The sequence below is a fragment of the Diuraphis noxia genome, unplaced genomic scaffold, assembly GCF_037042655.1.
Source record: "Diuraphis noxia isolate RWA-SAM2 unplaced genomic scaffold, SU_Dnox_SAM2 contig0003, whole genome shotgun sequence".
In the NCBI taxonomy this organism is placed as follows: domain Eukaryota; kingdom Metazoa; phylum Arthropoda; class Insecta; order Hemiptera; family Aphididae; genus Diuraphis; species Diuraphis noxia.
Window position 1 is genome coordinate 19,553,698 of NW_028301713.1, and position 15,418 is coordinate 19,569,115.

At 31.2% G+C, this 15,418-nt stretch overlaps 1 protein-coding gene across 1 annotated transcript; it reads right to left on the minus strand.

Moving 5' to 3' along the window:
* Positions 1-594: 594 nt before the first annotated feature.
* LOC149056974 (uncharacterized) lies at positions 595-2,876 on the minus strand. The gene is made up of 2 exons (XM_089223255.1): positions 785-2,876; positions 595-719 (listed from the first exon to the last, which is right to left on the minus strand). The coding sequence occupies exon 1, from the start codon at positions 2,874-2,876 to the stop codon at positions 789-791; it is 2,088 nt and encodes a 695-aa protein (XP_089079381.1). The 3' UTR covers positions 595-719; positions 785-788.
* Positions 2,877-15,418: the final 12,542 nt, after the last annotated feature.

Consider the following 15,418-nt stretch of genomic DNA (forward strand, 5'->3'; position numbering starts at 1 on the left):
ATCATCAAAGTGTTTTTTTTTAAATCTTTTTCTTGGCTGTTGTGTTATATCTTCTAGTTCTGTGGTGCTGGTATCACAAAATGAAGTCAATTTTTTTTTCCCTTCTGAATATGATTCTACAATAAACATATTACACATTATAATAAAATATATTCAATAGTCTATATATTTCTATAACATACGGAAAAACTTTTTAGGAACACAGAAATGTATTTTCCACAAACTGGAAGGTTGCTTTTGTGATGCAGACAATTTTGATACATTACCATGCATGGGCCAATGACATTTAAATTGTTTTTCAGATTGATCTGCATTGATCCAGCTGCAAGGTACTAGTTCGACCGATTGCTCATCAATAAACTCAACTATGACAAACTTATTTTTTTTTAAATTTTCTATTGTAGCCAAATATTTGCCTTCAATACAAGAATCTGTAAATTATACAAATTAATTAATTAATAAGAATCTGAATTTAAAATAGATTAATAACTATTTTACCAGCTATGTTCAATAGTTTGCCACTTCTTTTTGTCCAATTTCTGTCTACGATAGCATAATTATTAGCTTCTTTTACTGCTTCAACTAGTGGCCAGTAAAATGTATAATTGTTACCTATAAATGGGGTGTTGTTCTCATTATCACATTTCAACCATGTTATTGGAATACAAATTATGTTGTTCTCCGAGGCTAAAACAACAGCATATATTTGAGGATTCATTCTAAAACCAATAAAATAAATTATATTAATTTCTAAATTTTAACATTTGTTTAAAAATATGTCAACCTTTTTAATCAGCAATATGAAGAAATGAACACACATAGTAACTAGATGTAATATTTAAATCTTCTGATTTGGGAAAATAACAAGCTTTAAACTGAATACTATTGAGATCATACAATTCTAGTTCACTTAAGATATTACTGCACTCCATCATCCCGACAGCAGTTGAAGGACATGGAATTTCATAAATAGGGATTACATATTCAAATCGTAAACAAACTAGAAATACTTGACCATTTATAGACAATATGTTTTTAACAATACAAACTTTTCCATCATTCACAACTACACAGTCATCTTTTTTTTTACTTCGACGTTTTGAATTGGAAACTCTTAAGGTAAATTTTTTAGTCATTAAAATAGAATATTGAATGACTGATCCACTAGGCAAATTATTTGGAAGTGGTCCAAAATAATGGTGACCGTCTAAAGCCGGATAATTAATTAAAGATGAATTAACGTCAGAACTCTTGCAGTGCCATTCTTCACTGATACGATTATATAGCTGAACTAATGGAAATCGTCCAGGTTTCACTATCTTTTTCAAATGTTGGAGGTAATTTTCATACGGAAATGATGAGAATTGATCAACAACTCCATATTTCTTAGCATCATTTGCTAAATGAATAACTGAATGTACATTATACGATGCATTACCTCTTCCATAAATAATACAAAATGTTTTTAAAAAATGTTTCAGTAGATCACTTGCAAAATCATTTTGATCATGAACTGTATTAGGACATGCTAAAATTCGCATAGCTATGTTTAAAAACAAAAAATTGTTGTAGACAGGTGTACTCAAAATATTTTTAAAAATAAAAGGTCCTGTATAAAAAAGAATTTGTCGGAGTTCAGTTGCTTTGAATGTGTTAAAATTATTAAGATCAACAGGAACCCGAGCAAAATCAGAGGATAGCCATTTGGCAACAACTTTCATTCGACTATTAATAGAGAATATTTGATCTCTAGATAAGCGAACAGAACCACAGGAACCCAAACTTCGTGAACCCTTAACAAGACAATTTATTATTTTCTTCATAATACCGAGGCAACACAAGTGCATATAATCTAATGGAGTACATGACACTGGTCCAAAGTTTGGTATGTTTTGTAATGGAGACTCTCCTATGTGATGTTCTTCGTTTGAATGTTGAATAAATGAATTGTCAGTGCGCAATGGTGCAGTCCAATCAGGAAAACATACACTATTGTTTAAATGAATGCCTTCTACTTCACATTTTTCACATGCATAATAACCAGTATGACCCTTAATTTGTTTTACAAATGCTCGAGCCGGGGCATCAGCAATTATTCCTTTTAGAGTAATAGATACTGTTGTATGTCCAATTGTAATACCATTCCGTAATAGATCATTAAGTTCTTCAATGAAAAGATTAAGATACTCAAAAACATTACTTGGTTTTTTAGTACCAAAATAAGCTCCAATAATAAAAGGCTTAACACATTGTTGTATACAAACACCACACAATATTGGCCAGAATGATTGACCTCTTTTATCAATTGGTAAACCGTCTATATTGAACCATAATTCAAGTACTGATTGTTGACGCATATAATAATTCACACTATGCAAATATTTTAATCCTTTACAAATTCCAAAATGAATGTACTCTCCTCCTGCTATTTGATCAATATTCACTTTACCAGATAAAGGAGTATAAAGAAGTGTTCTATAATCTGAAGGAAGATCTTGTAAGGATGCAATATCCTTAACAGATTTAAGTAATTTTAATAAAACAGAAGTTTTACTTCTTGAAAGTCTTGATGAAATAATAAAAGATGCCAATTTTGATTGAAATGTAGAATTATTGGAGTCATGAGCAAAAACGTTTAATTCAGTGAAAGATTGATTTTCAACATTGTTATTAAATTCAGTGAAAGATTGATTTTCAACATTGTTATTACCTTCAGTAGAGCTCAAACTACTGAGAAACACAGTTTTAGGTGAATTTTGAACCACTAAAGTATCAACACTAGACAATGAGACTGGAACATGTACACTTTGTTTTTCTCGCCGCCTTTTAGAACTCTTGGTCAAACTATAACTGGGTTTATACGCATGTTTTGGCATGTTTTTAGCATTTACCCAAGGTTAGTCTAGAATTTACAAAAAATTAAATTAAATACTATTGAATGCCAAGATAATGGTGCTTTTTTATTTGTTTTATGGTGTTTGAAAATACAATGATGTTTTCTCTCATCATTAATATTGATGTAAAAATAAAAAAGGTAGGTATTGGTAATATATTTTTTTCTGTATAGGCAAATAGTTTAAATATTTTAATTATCCTAAAATATCTATGAATACCTAATTTGTTTTAATTTCTTTAGGGTACTTAACTAATTATTGATAAAAAATTCTCTTATAACAATTTAGGTATACAGCATAATTAAATAAACAAATACTAGGTAAATAAGTTTTTAATTTAAGCGACACTAATGTATAACCAATTGGTTCATATGTCATATCAATTACTACATTTATGCATGTACATTATCAAATTGCATAGTTTAATTTAATTAAAATCTCCAGTTGTTTTTTCCCTAACAAAAATTTAATTACTGTACCTACCTACTAAGTGTTTATTAAAAAAGTGTATTATATAATTTTTAATATACATAATATTAGGTAAACGTTTGAAATATTTTAACCATTTATATTTACTTAAACAAAGACCTAACCTGACCATAGGTTACTATGTTATTCCCCCTAACCTAGGGGGAATGCCAGGTATGCAGCTGCATACCCTAAACACAGAGCCTTGTTTCCAGACGTACCAAAGATAAATAAAAATCAATACTAACAATATTTGGTTTTAAAACATGAAACTATAACAAAACAAATTTAAGTCAACTTGGTCGCTAAAATGCTTCACATTTGGTGTCTATGGTTAAAATATTTTGATAAACATAGTATTTTTGAATAATTTAGTAGCATACTAAATAAGTTTGAAGTGATATCAGTCACAAGTGACGTGAGCAATCATTTTCTAAATTAACTTTAGTGAAATCCAAACTATGAAGTGCCTCCTATGCTTCAAGGAAGATTAAATAACTTAATTTTTTTAACTGCTATGAAAGTAAACCCCAAAGACATCATTGATCATTTCAAAAACTCTACCCAATGGTGTTATGATCAATAATATAATTTTTGTTTAATTTATTTTTTTGTTTATTATTTATGTGACTATGTTTTTGTTTATTTATACAAGTTATAAAATATGGTTCTATGTATTGCTCAAACCATTTTAAGTTTTATTAATTTTTATTTAGTCATTCAATTTCAAAAATTACATATTTAATTAAATATAGTCAGACATTTCAATATTTTTGTATATTTTTTCACCAGAATTTTACATGCTTAAAATAACTTTCAGGGGGTGCCAGTGGCAACTTTCTCCATACCCTGAAAAAAAGGGCTGCGCACGCCTATGCACCTAACCATGAGTAGTACTGTGGAGTGTGGACTTAAACCTAGCTATCATCATTGGCGCAAATAGGTGGGGGCTTGGAGGGACTTAGTCACCCTGTTCAAAAGTCGGTAATTAGTACTGAGCATATATAATTTTTAGAAAATATTTAAGGAGGAACTTTAGTCCCCCCAAAATAATTTGTCTATTTGCACCTATGGCTATCATTACAATAATAAACATTTAAACATTATTAATTAAAAGCACAATAAATAGCTGGTATTATAGGTACAATAAATTTATATTATTACCTATATTAATATTTTTTTTCATAATTTTCATAAATTATTTTACTGATTATTAATCTAAAATCATATTTGATAAATCCTTTTGTACCTACGAATTCGCTGGTATGATTACCTGGACACATACTATTCATTAATTTCGATATTAATCGAAACTATACAAATATAGGTACCTAATATATTATTTTAATAGTAATTATTCCGAAAATGTATAAACAATAAAATAACGCCGAAATATATATTAGGTATACACCGAGGTATACACTATACACTAAAAGATTATATGTGCAATTAAAATCGTAAAATAAGCCATTTAGATAACAAATACATATTGCCATATTGGCTAAATGTTGAATATCAATGATTATTGTGGATATGTATCTACGGTTTATTATTTGAAAAAAATATTATGTTAGCGACATCGCAATTCGCGTGTACGCAATACTATGTAAAACTATAATGCACTGTAACTAGGTACCTATAATATTACAGTTTATAAAAGTTTTTACCTTATTTGAGTCGGTATTTTCGTTGACTGGATACGTAAACAATAGTCACTATAAATGTAGTCTGTAGACGTAAAACTGTGAACAGTGGATGCATAGACGTGAAGATGACAGATGTGTACAAATCGCAATGGAAAATGGAAATGTCGGTGTGTTTCTCCGTGTCGGGTGCATGTAAGATGTGTAAACGGCCAATGGCTATAATTACGGTTTAGTCGGTACTTGGTATAGCGATCGGCGGTGGTGGGAACGCCGATTCACAGATAACAAAGTTTCTATCACGTAAGCGCGTTTAAAAATTATATTGATTATTAATGGAATTACCCAGTCGTTTCAGGCATCCGTGTTTTGGCTATTATATATTTAGCTATAGGTTGGTTGTGGCTTTGAACTTTGAACAGTTTATACACCACGGCAGTAATTACTCAATTATAATACAATTAATACTACTCAATTAATTGACGATTCCGTCACTCGGTTAAACAAATTTGTTGTTAATTTATTTTAAACTTAAGAGGATGTCAGTGCACTATTCGTTTTCTCTCTCTGGCCCATGCGCAACATAGACATAACGCGCTTACGCAAAATCATTTTTTCTATGCGTTTAAGTAGTCTTAGAGTAAAGTCACCTATTATAAAAAAGATATAGAGAATAATATTTTTGAAGGAATGACATATTGATTTTATATTTTATTATTATTTGACTTAGTATTCCACTTTCAAAATAAATAAATAAATGTTGTAAATTTAAATGATGTTTAAATTGATTTGAGACAATATTTAGACAAATCGATATGTCATTCCCTCAAAAGTATTATTAACTATCTTTTTTGTAATAGGTGACTCTAATCTAAGATTACTAAGATAACTAAGATTACTTAAACGCAAAGAAAAAGTGATTTTTCGTAAATGCGTTTTGTCTATATGTTGCGCGTGGGCCAGAGAAAGAAAACTAATAGTGCGCTGACATCCTCTTAAAAAATACAAATCTATACTCCGTTTCAACTTTCAGCAAGAAATAAAGAATATATTAATCTTTTTTCTATATAGAAAAATATAAATAATAATATATCATATGATATACCGTTTTCGCGACTGGTTACGTCGGCGGCGCGCATCCTCCACCAAGAACCCCGCACGGTTCGCGACGTTCGCGCTACCACCGTCAGCATATACAGCCGGTTCCAATTAGTACAATATACGTGTTTATACTCTCGCGCTAACCGTTGTTTACAAATAAACTATAAAGTTATTTGAAATCGGTGTATGCTCATCGGACAGTTTTGATCGGTGACCGTCAGATGCGCGAAAGTGGTATATTATTCTCTTTTGAAACAGAGTATATAAATATATAATTATAGATAGAATTAGCTGGTAGGTAATCCTGGTATATTTGCCCTCTGTAACTGTTAGCAAATTTTAATTGTTTTGTAAATAATCTTACGTATGATTCTAGAATTCTAAGCTTATGTGAAGCCTGTGAAGGGTGAATATTCAATTTTAAACTATTAATAAAGGTTAAATAAATTATAACAATTCGAATGGTTAACGAGAATATATTATCTTATATATCAGCCATAGTTAATAGACCCGATAAATACATATAATGCATGGTAGTTGAAACTACCATGGTACCATATATACATCAAGATTCAAGTGATTTAGTAATGTATAGTAAATGTATAACTGTATAAGTAACGGGACTAATAATTTTGGTGAGGACCTTTCGCCCAAAACAATTTCATATTTTTATTCAGATTTAGTAATTTTTTAAATATATATTTATTAAACTAATTAACTTACGTATAGTATATTTGTATATTGTAGTAAAAAATCACAATTAATTAATAAAACAGTACTTATTATATTTTTTTTTTTTTTTTTATTATTTTAAGCTTCGGCAACTATGGCCATTAGCTGTAGTGGTTTTGTTTGTGGGTTGTTTGTTGGGTTGTCGGTAGGGGGAGGAACACGTGTGTGTTGGGTTTGGCAGAATTTTCGATTGGGCACCCGTAGGTATCTGCCATGCCCGGGTGGGGGATGGCGGCAACTTATTATATTTGTTATCCAAAGATTATAAAATACGTTTTATAGATAATAATATAGAAAAAATACATAGTTTTCTAATTTGAATATACAATTTGTCGCCATATACGCAATAAAAAAAAAATTATAGGTATATCTTTTTAATATAAACAATGTTTAAAAAATTGTTTTCTGGATTTTGACTCCTCACATTGTCTTATAAGTGTATTATAACATGTAATGAAATATTTATTGTAAAGTCACACTCTTTAGAAAGTATTGATATTGATGTCATTATGTCAATCTTATTGATTCATATATATAAATATATATATATATATATTTATTTATTTAGCAAAGACCATTATAATTGTGTTCCGGGAATAAAGTATTTAAGTCTTTTTTCATATGATATAAATTTGAAATTCGTAATAAGGTTTTATTTATTTGATGATGCCATTTTTGTTTAAATATAAAAAATGAGTCGACACATTGTGGCCCCTTTCAACCTGAGGCCCGGGGCTATAGCCCCCCCCCCTTTATCTAGCCACGACTTTACTTACAACGAAATTACATTTATCAATGCTAACCATCAACGTAAGTTCGACCCAATGTCCCAATGGCAGCTATCTTAACATAATTAGAGAGAAGATTTAGGTTTACTTAACAGTCAATATTTTGACAACAAAATTACCAACAAATATTTTACACAAAAAAAATGTATGTATATACGTATCGTCAACGTAAAATATACGTTAATAGTTGCCTACATTTCAACGTAAGTTCAACCAACCAATAATAACCGTACGATCAACGTAGAATAAACGTAATTTTATCACGAAAAATGTACGAATATGTATATACGTTTCGTCAACGTAAAATATACGTTAATAGTTTCCTACATTTCAACGTAAGTTCAACCAACCAATAATAACCGTACGATCAACGTAGAATAAACGTAATTTTATCACGAAAAATGTACGAATATGTATATACGTTTCGTCAACGTAAAATATACGTTAATAGTTGCCTACATTTCAACGTAAGTTGAACCAACCAATAATAACCGTACGATCAACGTAGAATAAACGTAATTTTATCACGAAAAATGTACGAATATGTATATACGTTTCGTCAACGTAAAATATACGTTAATAGTTGCCTACATTTCAACGTAAGTTCAACCAACCAATAATAACCGTACGATCAACGTAGAATAAACGTAATTTTATCACGAAAAATGTACGAATATGTATATACGTTTCGTCAACGTAAAATATACGTTAATAGTTGCCTACATTTCAACGTAAGTTCAACCAACCAATAATAACCGTACGATCAACGTAGAATAAACGTAATTTTATCACGAAAAATGTACGAATATGTATATACGTTTCGTCAACGTAAAATATACGTATTTCAACGTATATTATACCGTTATTATACGAATTATTTCTACGTATATACATACACCAAAGTTATCCTTATTATACACGTATATTATACGTGCTATGTTTACTGGGTACTAATCTCTATTATATTGATATATATTTTTGTTACCTATGTTTGTTTTTATTTTTATTAATAGGATTATTCTTATATAAATCATTTAATCTCTACTGCTATAAATAATTTTTTAGCAGTAACAAAAAGCTAGAAAAGAAACAGGTGAGTTCATACTTATTACTACATTTTTAGGCTTATCTGCAGTATATAATATTAAGACAATATTATGATAAGGTTATTGGGATAACGTTCAACATTTTGTGTTAAAATTCAACTGTTATATAAATTCATATATTATATAGATATGTTTGTAGTTACGCCTGAATGTCATTGTGTGTGAAATCGGAAGTTCGTTAACAATTTTGTTGACGACCTATTGCTGTAATTAAATACTAATATTAATAGCTGTCACTAACCACACTAACATCCAACCATTCAGAAGACTATTATAATCGTCGAAGCCGAGAAACTTGCAGTACTGCGACTGCAATGTGCAGACAACTACAAGCACCGCCGTCGACAGCGAACGTATGACAGTGATTCCGTGACCACGGCCGACATATTATTAGACAACTTTTCTCACGGCAACCCGGGGTGCAATTAAGTTGTCTACCTGGCACTTTCACACAGTCCTACCACCAATCACATCGATCAGGGTTAATCGATTACTATGTTGTGTTCACATCTTAGCGAACGTGCTCGGCGTGTGATTGACGCCACCGCTGGACGGCGATCCACGTACCATCGGTACGACTTGAAACCGGTCCTTTTCAGGACCAACTGCCCCGATGGTAAATATAGGTACAGCCACGATAAAACTAACGTGGGTGTATCGTCCGACCGAAAATCCCGTTATATATGACAGTCGGCGACGGTGCTAACAAAACCAATCATTCTCCTGACGAGATCCGGATTACGCCGAAGCCTGCGCCAAACGGCGACTTGTACCCGCAGCGGGACGCAACGTGCCCACACAGACCTCGTAGCCGCTGACGATGACGCCTGGGAACAAAACCGTCGAAACGGCAGCCAACTGAAAAGAAGTCCGACGAATATTTAATTTATAAATTTGGAATACCAAGCTTGTACCGACGACGATCGACCCCGTACCCCGTTATGTGTACAAATACCACCAGTACTTGTACTACTGTAGACTGCAGTATTCCCCGACTACTCAAAATAATCTAAAATCTACACAAGTAGGTATTCACAATAAGGAGGTTTGACAATTGGCATATAATTTAAGTTAGCAGTGGTTCTTGAGATTAGGGAGGATACTCATTGGAAAAAAAGCAAGCAAATAAAAGCTTATGATACCAAAGAAATTGGAGTTTTCTCATTTCATCACCAACATATTTAAGTGTTCAATTAACATTTTTTAATTAACTGCTAGAGTCTTTGAACATTTAAAATAACTTTTTCATCAGAAAAATCTAATTTATTCAGATAGTGATATCTAATAGATGTGCATTGACTAGATAAATATTTATTATAAAAGATATCACAGATATATTATATTAATTAGTCAGTATAAAATACATACATGCATTACCAAATTTAAAATAATCTGTTTTATTATCTGAAATTGTATTATTTTAGTATTATATAATATATACAAAAACACTAATATAATATCTGCTATAGTTATCGCATTATTTTTTCAATAAACTAGTAAAAGATACGTACAATAAAATTGTTTTTATTTATAAGTTGTTACAATGACGCGGTAGGAATTTCGTTTGAATAGGAATAGTGCTAATTGGTTAAACAGATTCATAACATAACGTCAGTTTTTATTAGTATATACATATCCAATATTTCGTAAATACATAACAAGATAACTATTGTAACATAGACATGTTTTGGCCAGGAAAGAACTCGCAAAAATATAAATACTAAATGCAGTTAGTAAAATGTATATATTATATTCTAATGATAAATTTATTTCCAGGTCTTTAGTAAAATTGAATGACCAAAATAATTTATGTTTAAAATCTATTAAACAATAGACAATGATTTGAATATGTCTTACATGTTTTTTTAAAAATCATGTAATATAAATAAAATCACTTATTAGTCTGTTAATTAAATAATCTTATTCTGAAATTCACAATAAGCTGTTAGAAAATTTATAAAATTTTAAAATTTTACTCATAAAAATACGCTCGAGTAACATAAACAGTTAGTTTATTTAATGAGTCATCAATCTTTATAATGAATCATTTGCATAGGGCAACTAAATCTAATTTGAAGAACAAAAGACTGAATAAATATTAAAAGTGGTTGTTTATATTATGTTTACAATCCGATATTAAACTGTAATTTAAGAATATAAATAACACATAATATATCAACCTTTTGATTGTATTAATCATAAAGAATATCATACAAATTAATTAATAATAACAAAGCTTACTACGACAATAATCTAAAAATAAAATAATACATTTGTATTCGCCATTATTATATTATTTATTGACTACAAATTACTACTATTGAATAATTATTACATACTAAAAAATTATTAATTTCAACCATATCAGTTCGATAATTTTATATACGTTATTCTACCTTTTAACAACTATAGTATAACAAATCATCTGCATAATGTACCGGAATTAGTTTATATGAATATGATGTACAGAAGATTTTTATGTCTCTCTAAAATCAATGAAATGTCTTTTATTAAAAAAAATCCGTAAATATACAATTTTTACAATTTTTTCATATTCTATACAAATAAAATATAATTAAGGCATACATTTTATTTTTCTGTAAGGTTATTATAATATAATTATGTTTGATTTCAGTTTAAACATAAAAAAAATAAAAAATAATCAAAATAAAATCATTATATTATATCAAAAAAGGATCCTTACTTCGTAAGGTCACCAAATCACCTAAAGTAGGGGGTATAGTGACTGAAATTGCAATAACTATAATTGTGATCAACATTAAACTACGCATTTTGGGTAAATACAAGAAAAGAATGTGAACGTTGAACAATGATTAAAATAAAATAATGTTTCTCGATGTCTTATATAAGCGAAGCCCCCTCCCACCACCCACATAAACGAAATAATGTTCACAATAAATAATTAATTTTTTGTTTATCATAAAAAATAATAATATATTTTTTTATTCGTTGGTTAAAACCATATTTATTTTTTAACACCTGTGTAATTAAGTTTTATTTTTCAAGAATACAATAGGTGAACGGGCCGGGAGCGTAAGATAATAATACGCGCGCCCGGTTACCCAACTACTTCGTAGCGCACGCACACACCGACCGACCTGTGTAAATGTGTATACGTGTATATAGCGACTCAAGGGAAGTGGACGGGGTCGCCGAGCAAGACCAGAGAGTGCTAGTGTGTGGTGGTGTGTGTAGATGTGTATATTTGTGTGTGTGTGTTCTTAACTGATAAAGGAGATAGGTAACTCTAAGTAAAAATGGTAACTCAATTTAAATGCTGATAAATATATAATAAACAGTAATAATGATACTACGGCCCTTTTGGCCCAACAGGTAAAAATGTAGAATATAATAATAATATAGCCCTTGTGGCTCAACAATATAAATATATAATAAATTAAATTGCCGGTTGGCACAACCAAATAAATAATAATAATATTATACAGCTAAATAATACGCAGTATTGTATAATAAATTTATGATAAATAATGTTTTGAATAACAATAAATAAAACTCACAATTTGTGGAGCACTGCTGGCCAGCCGCTACCTATACAGCTATATATAATCAAACACACACAACAAAAAATAATAATATAAAAATCAAGTAAATAATTGGGACGATTAGCGTCTTAACAAGATATAATATTGATACGGCGATTCGCGCGCGCACAAAAAATGGTAACATGTGGCGATTCGCGCCCGTACAAAATATAATAAAAAGGTGGCGATTCGCGCTCACCCGAAGTATAAGTATACAAATACAATAATAGTATAATATTCTTGTGGTGATTCGCGCCAACTAGACACAATATAGCACTTGGCAATTCGTGCCAATAAACAAAAACTATATAATAATATAAAAAAGCGGCGAATTGCGCACGTAATATTCGCGTATTTGTCGTTTATACTCCGAAACTAGACTGGTTTGGTTGGGCGGCCGTGCTAAGTATATTCGCTTAACAGCGGCGGGCGATCGCACGTAATCTACATATTATATAATATACGATAATTAAAACAGAAATAATAATACAAAAATAAATTGAGATGTCTTGTGTGTGTGCGTGCCGATCGGCGGCGAGATACCTATTTACGTATTATATAATAATTCACAGTTGATACGGACAATTAAAACAGAAATAAAAACAATAATACAAAATATAAATATATAGGTACAAACAGGTAACAGATATGTGATGTGGGTGTGTGTGTGTGGTGAGCCGGTCGGTGGCTATATAGTGTTATATGGCGTCGACAATAGTAACATGTTACAACTTCTCATAACGACTAACAGATGCGTGCAGTTTGAGATTTAATATGCATGTTATTCGATTATTATTCGAAATGTAGTAACTTTTGGTTGAAAATAATAAAAACTAATCTAATTCGATTTACTTAAAAATGAAAATTTTTAAATTAGTGTGGTACAGTTCAGGTCAAAAAAATTAAGATGATTTTATAATTCTCACAAATTTGGCGAAGTAATGATGTTTAGTAGGCATCTTTTTTTGTATTGGTATACAAACTACAAAACTCAACGTTAAACAAAAACGTCCTTTTACTTATAATACCTAAAATCTAATTTATTTTTCGGTTTTAAATATTTTAGTTTACCTGAGTGTAAACTTTTTCGTTCAGAATTAAATTTATGTTTGGTAACAAATCGTTACCAACCACAATAGGTATGCCAAACAACGTAGCATCGGTTTTCCATTGAAATATTTATCTACCCTTTCCCGAAAATATGGTCTCAGATTATTTAGAATTCAAAATAATTGATGTAGCGAGTGTATTAATTTTATTCAAAACCATAAAAATTACAATATCAATTTACAAGTTTCACAGTAATATTTATTCAAATATAAAATTGTATTAAAATGGTTTTGAATAAAAATATTCTAACCTAGCTGTTGCCCGCTGGGCTTGTTACGATAGTATTGATAATAATAATGCTGACGATGACAGGACAAGATCTGATATCTATCAGAAGACAATTAGTATACTAAGACGCCTTGTGTATTGAATATAGGCAACTCAATGTACACTGCCTGGTACTGATGACGTAGGCAGCACTGGATACGACGACGACTCACAGGAAGGGTATAATTATTTCTATGGGGATAAGGACGTTGAGTTTATGCACGGGAGTCGGGAAGATGAGTTTAGTTAAACTAGGGGGGGAATCTCGGTGGTCGAAATCGGTTTGGTGCAATGACCACCGAGCGCACATATAATGGACTATGACTTAAAACTAGACTTAAATTTAATATGATGATGATGCGTGATGTTAATGGACAGGACACTGGAGATGGACTTGACGACCTGGGCGGCCTCTCACATACCACGGAGGGTACTGGCGGTCTTACGCAGTGAGCACACTTGACTCTGGAACGGATGCGGTAGACTCGGTAGAGGGACTCGAAGACCTGGGCGGCCTCTCACATACCACAGCGGGTACTGGCGGTCTTACGCAACAAACACCCCTTGTCGACTTCGAATTTGTGGATGAACACCTACGATCAGTGTATGTCTCAATGACGAAGAAATACAAATAATTCACATGAATAAATATAACTCACGTGCACAATTCGTTGTGTATGATATTTATTGTATCAGTAAGATAAACCCGGTGATGTCTTTCCTCGAGATATATAAATATATAATATACAAAATTCTGTCACAATGACATACAAGGAAACGTTATAATAATACACTATTTCAGTCGCATTGACCTAATACAATTTAAATTGCGACAAAAACTATAATATATAAAATTCTGTCACAATGACACACAAGGAAACATTATACTAATATACTATTTCAGTCGCATTGACCTAATACAATTTAACTTGCGACAAAAACATACGATGATATATTACAAAATTTAAGCGATGACGATTTTCTCCCAGAGTAATAATTAATAACAACGATAATAATAATTATCATAATTGATACGGAAAGAGCCGAACAATAATTGTACATTGATAGCGTATAACACAAAGAGAATAAATAAAAAAAAAACAATGATAATAATTAAAACAATTAACGACGGAGTGGTGTATGGACAGGAAGGTTGGGGACGAAGAAGAGGGAGAGGAAGACAGACAAGTCGCCGCCGTGTTGTTATGTATATCAATGATAAACGCACTAATATTGGTTTTGCGTTGACGCGGCAACATTCCGGCCCCCATTAAACCCTTGACGGGTTTAATGATTTGGTTATTGATTAGGCAGTAAACAAAGTTTATGTACTGGTCGTTTAACTTCACCAGTCTGAGTTTTAATCATTGCCACTCTAATCAACTCATCATTTCCTTTGTGAACGGCTATGATTCTTCCTCTTCTCCATGTTAGTGGAGTTTCGAAATCCTCTCGGATGAGAACAAGGTCGCCAATTTGTAAATTTGGTTTAGGTTTTTGCCATTTTTTACGTATTTGTAAGGATTGTAGATATTCTGTTCGCCATCGTTGCCAGAATTGTTGTACTAGCTGCTGTATCTTATGCCATCTTACCTTGTAGCTTTTTATCGAAGAGTAGGAGGGCTCTGGGATGGCTGTCAATGGTTTTCCGATTAAGAAATGCCCTGGGGTTAGAACTTCTAGGTCATTGGGGTCAGTAGAAGCAGCTATTAACGGTCGCGAATTCAACACAGCTTCAATCTGTGC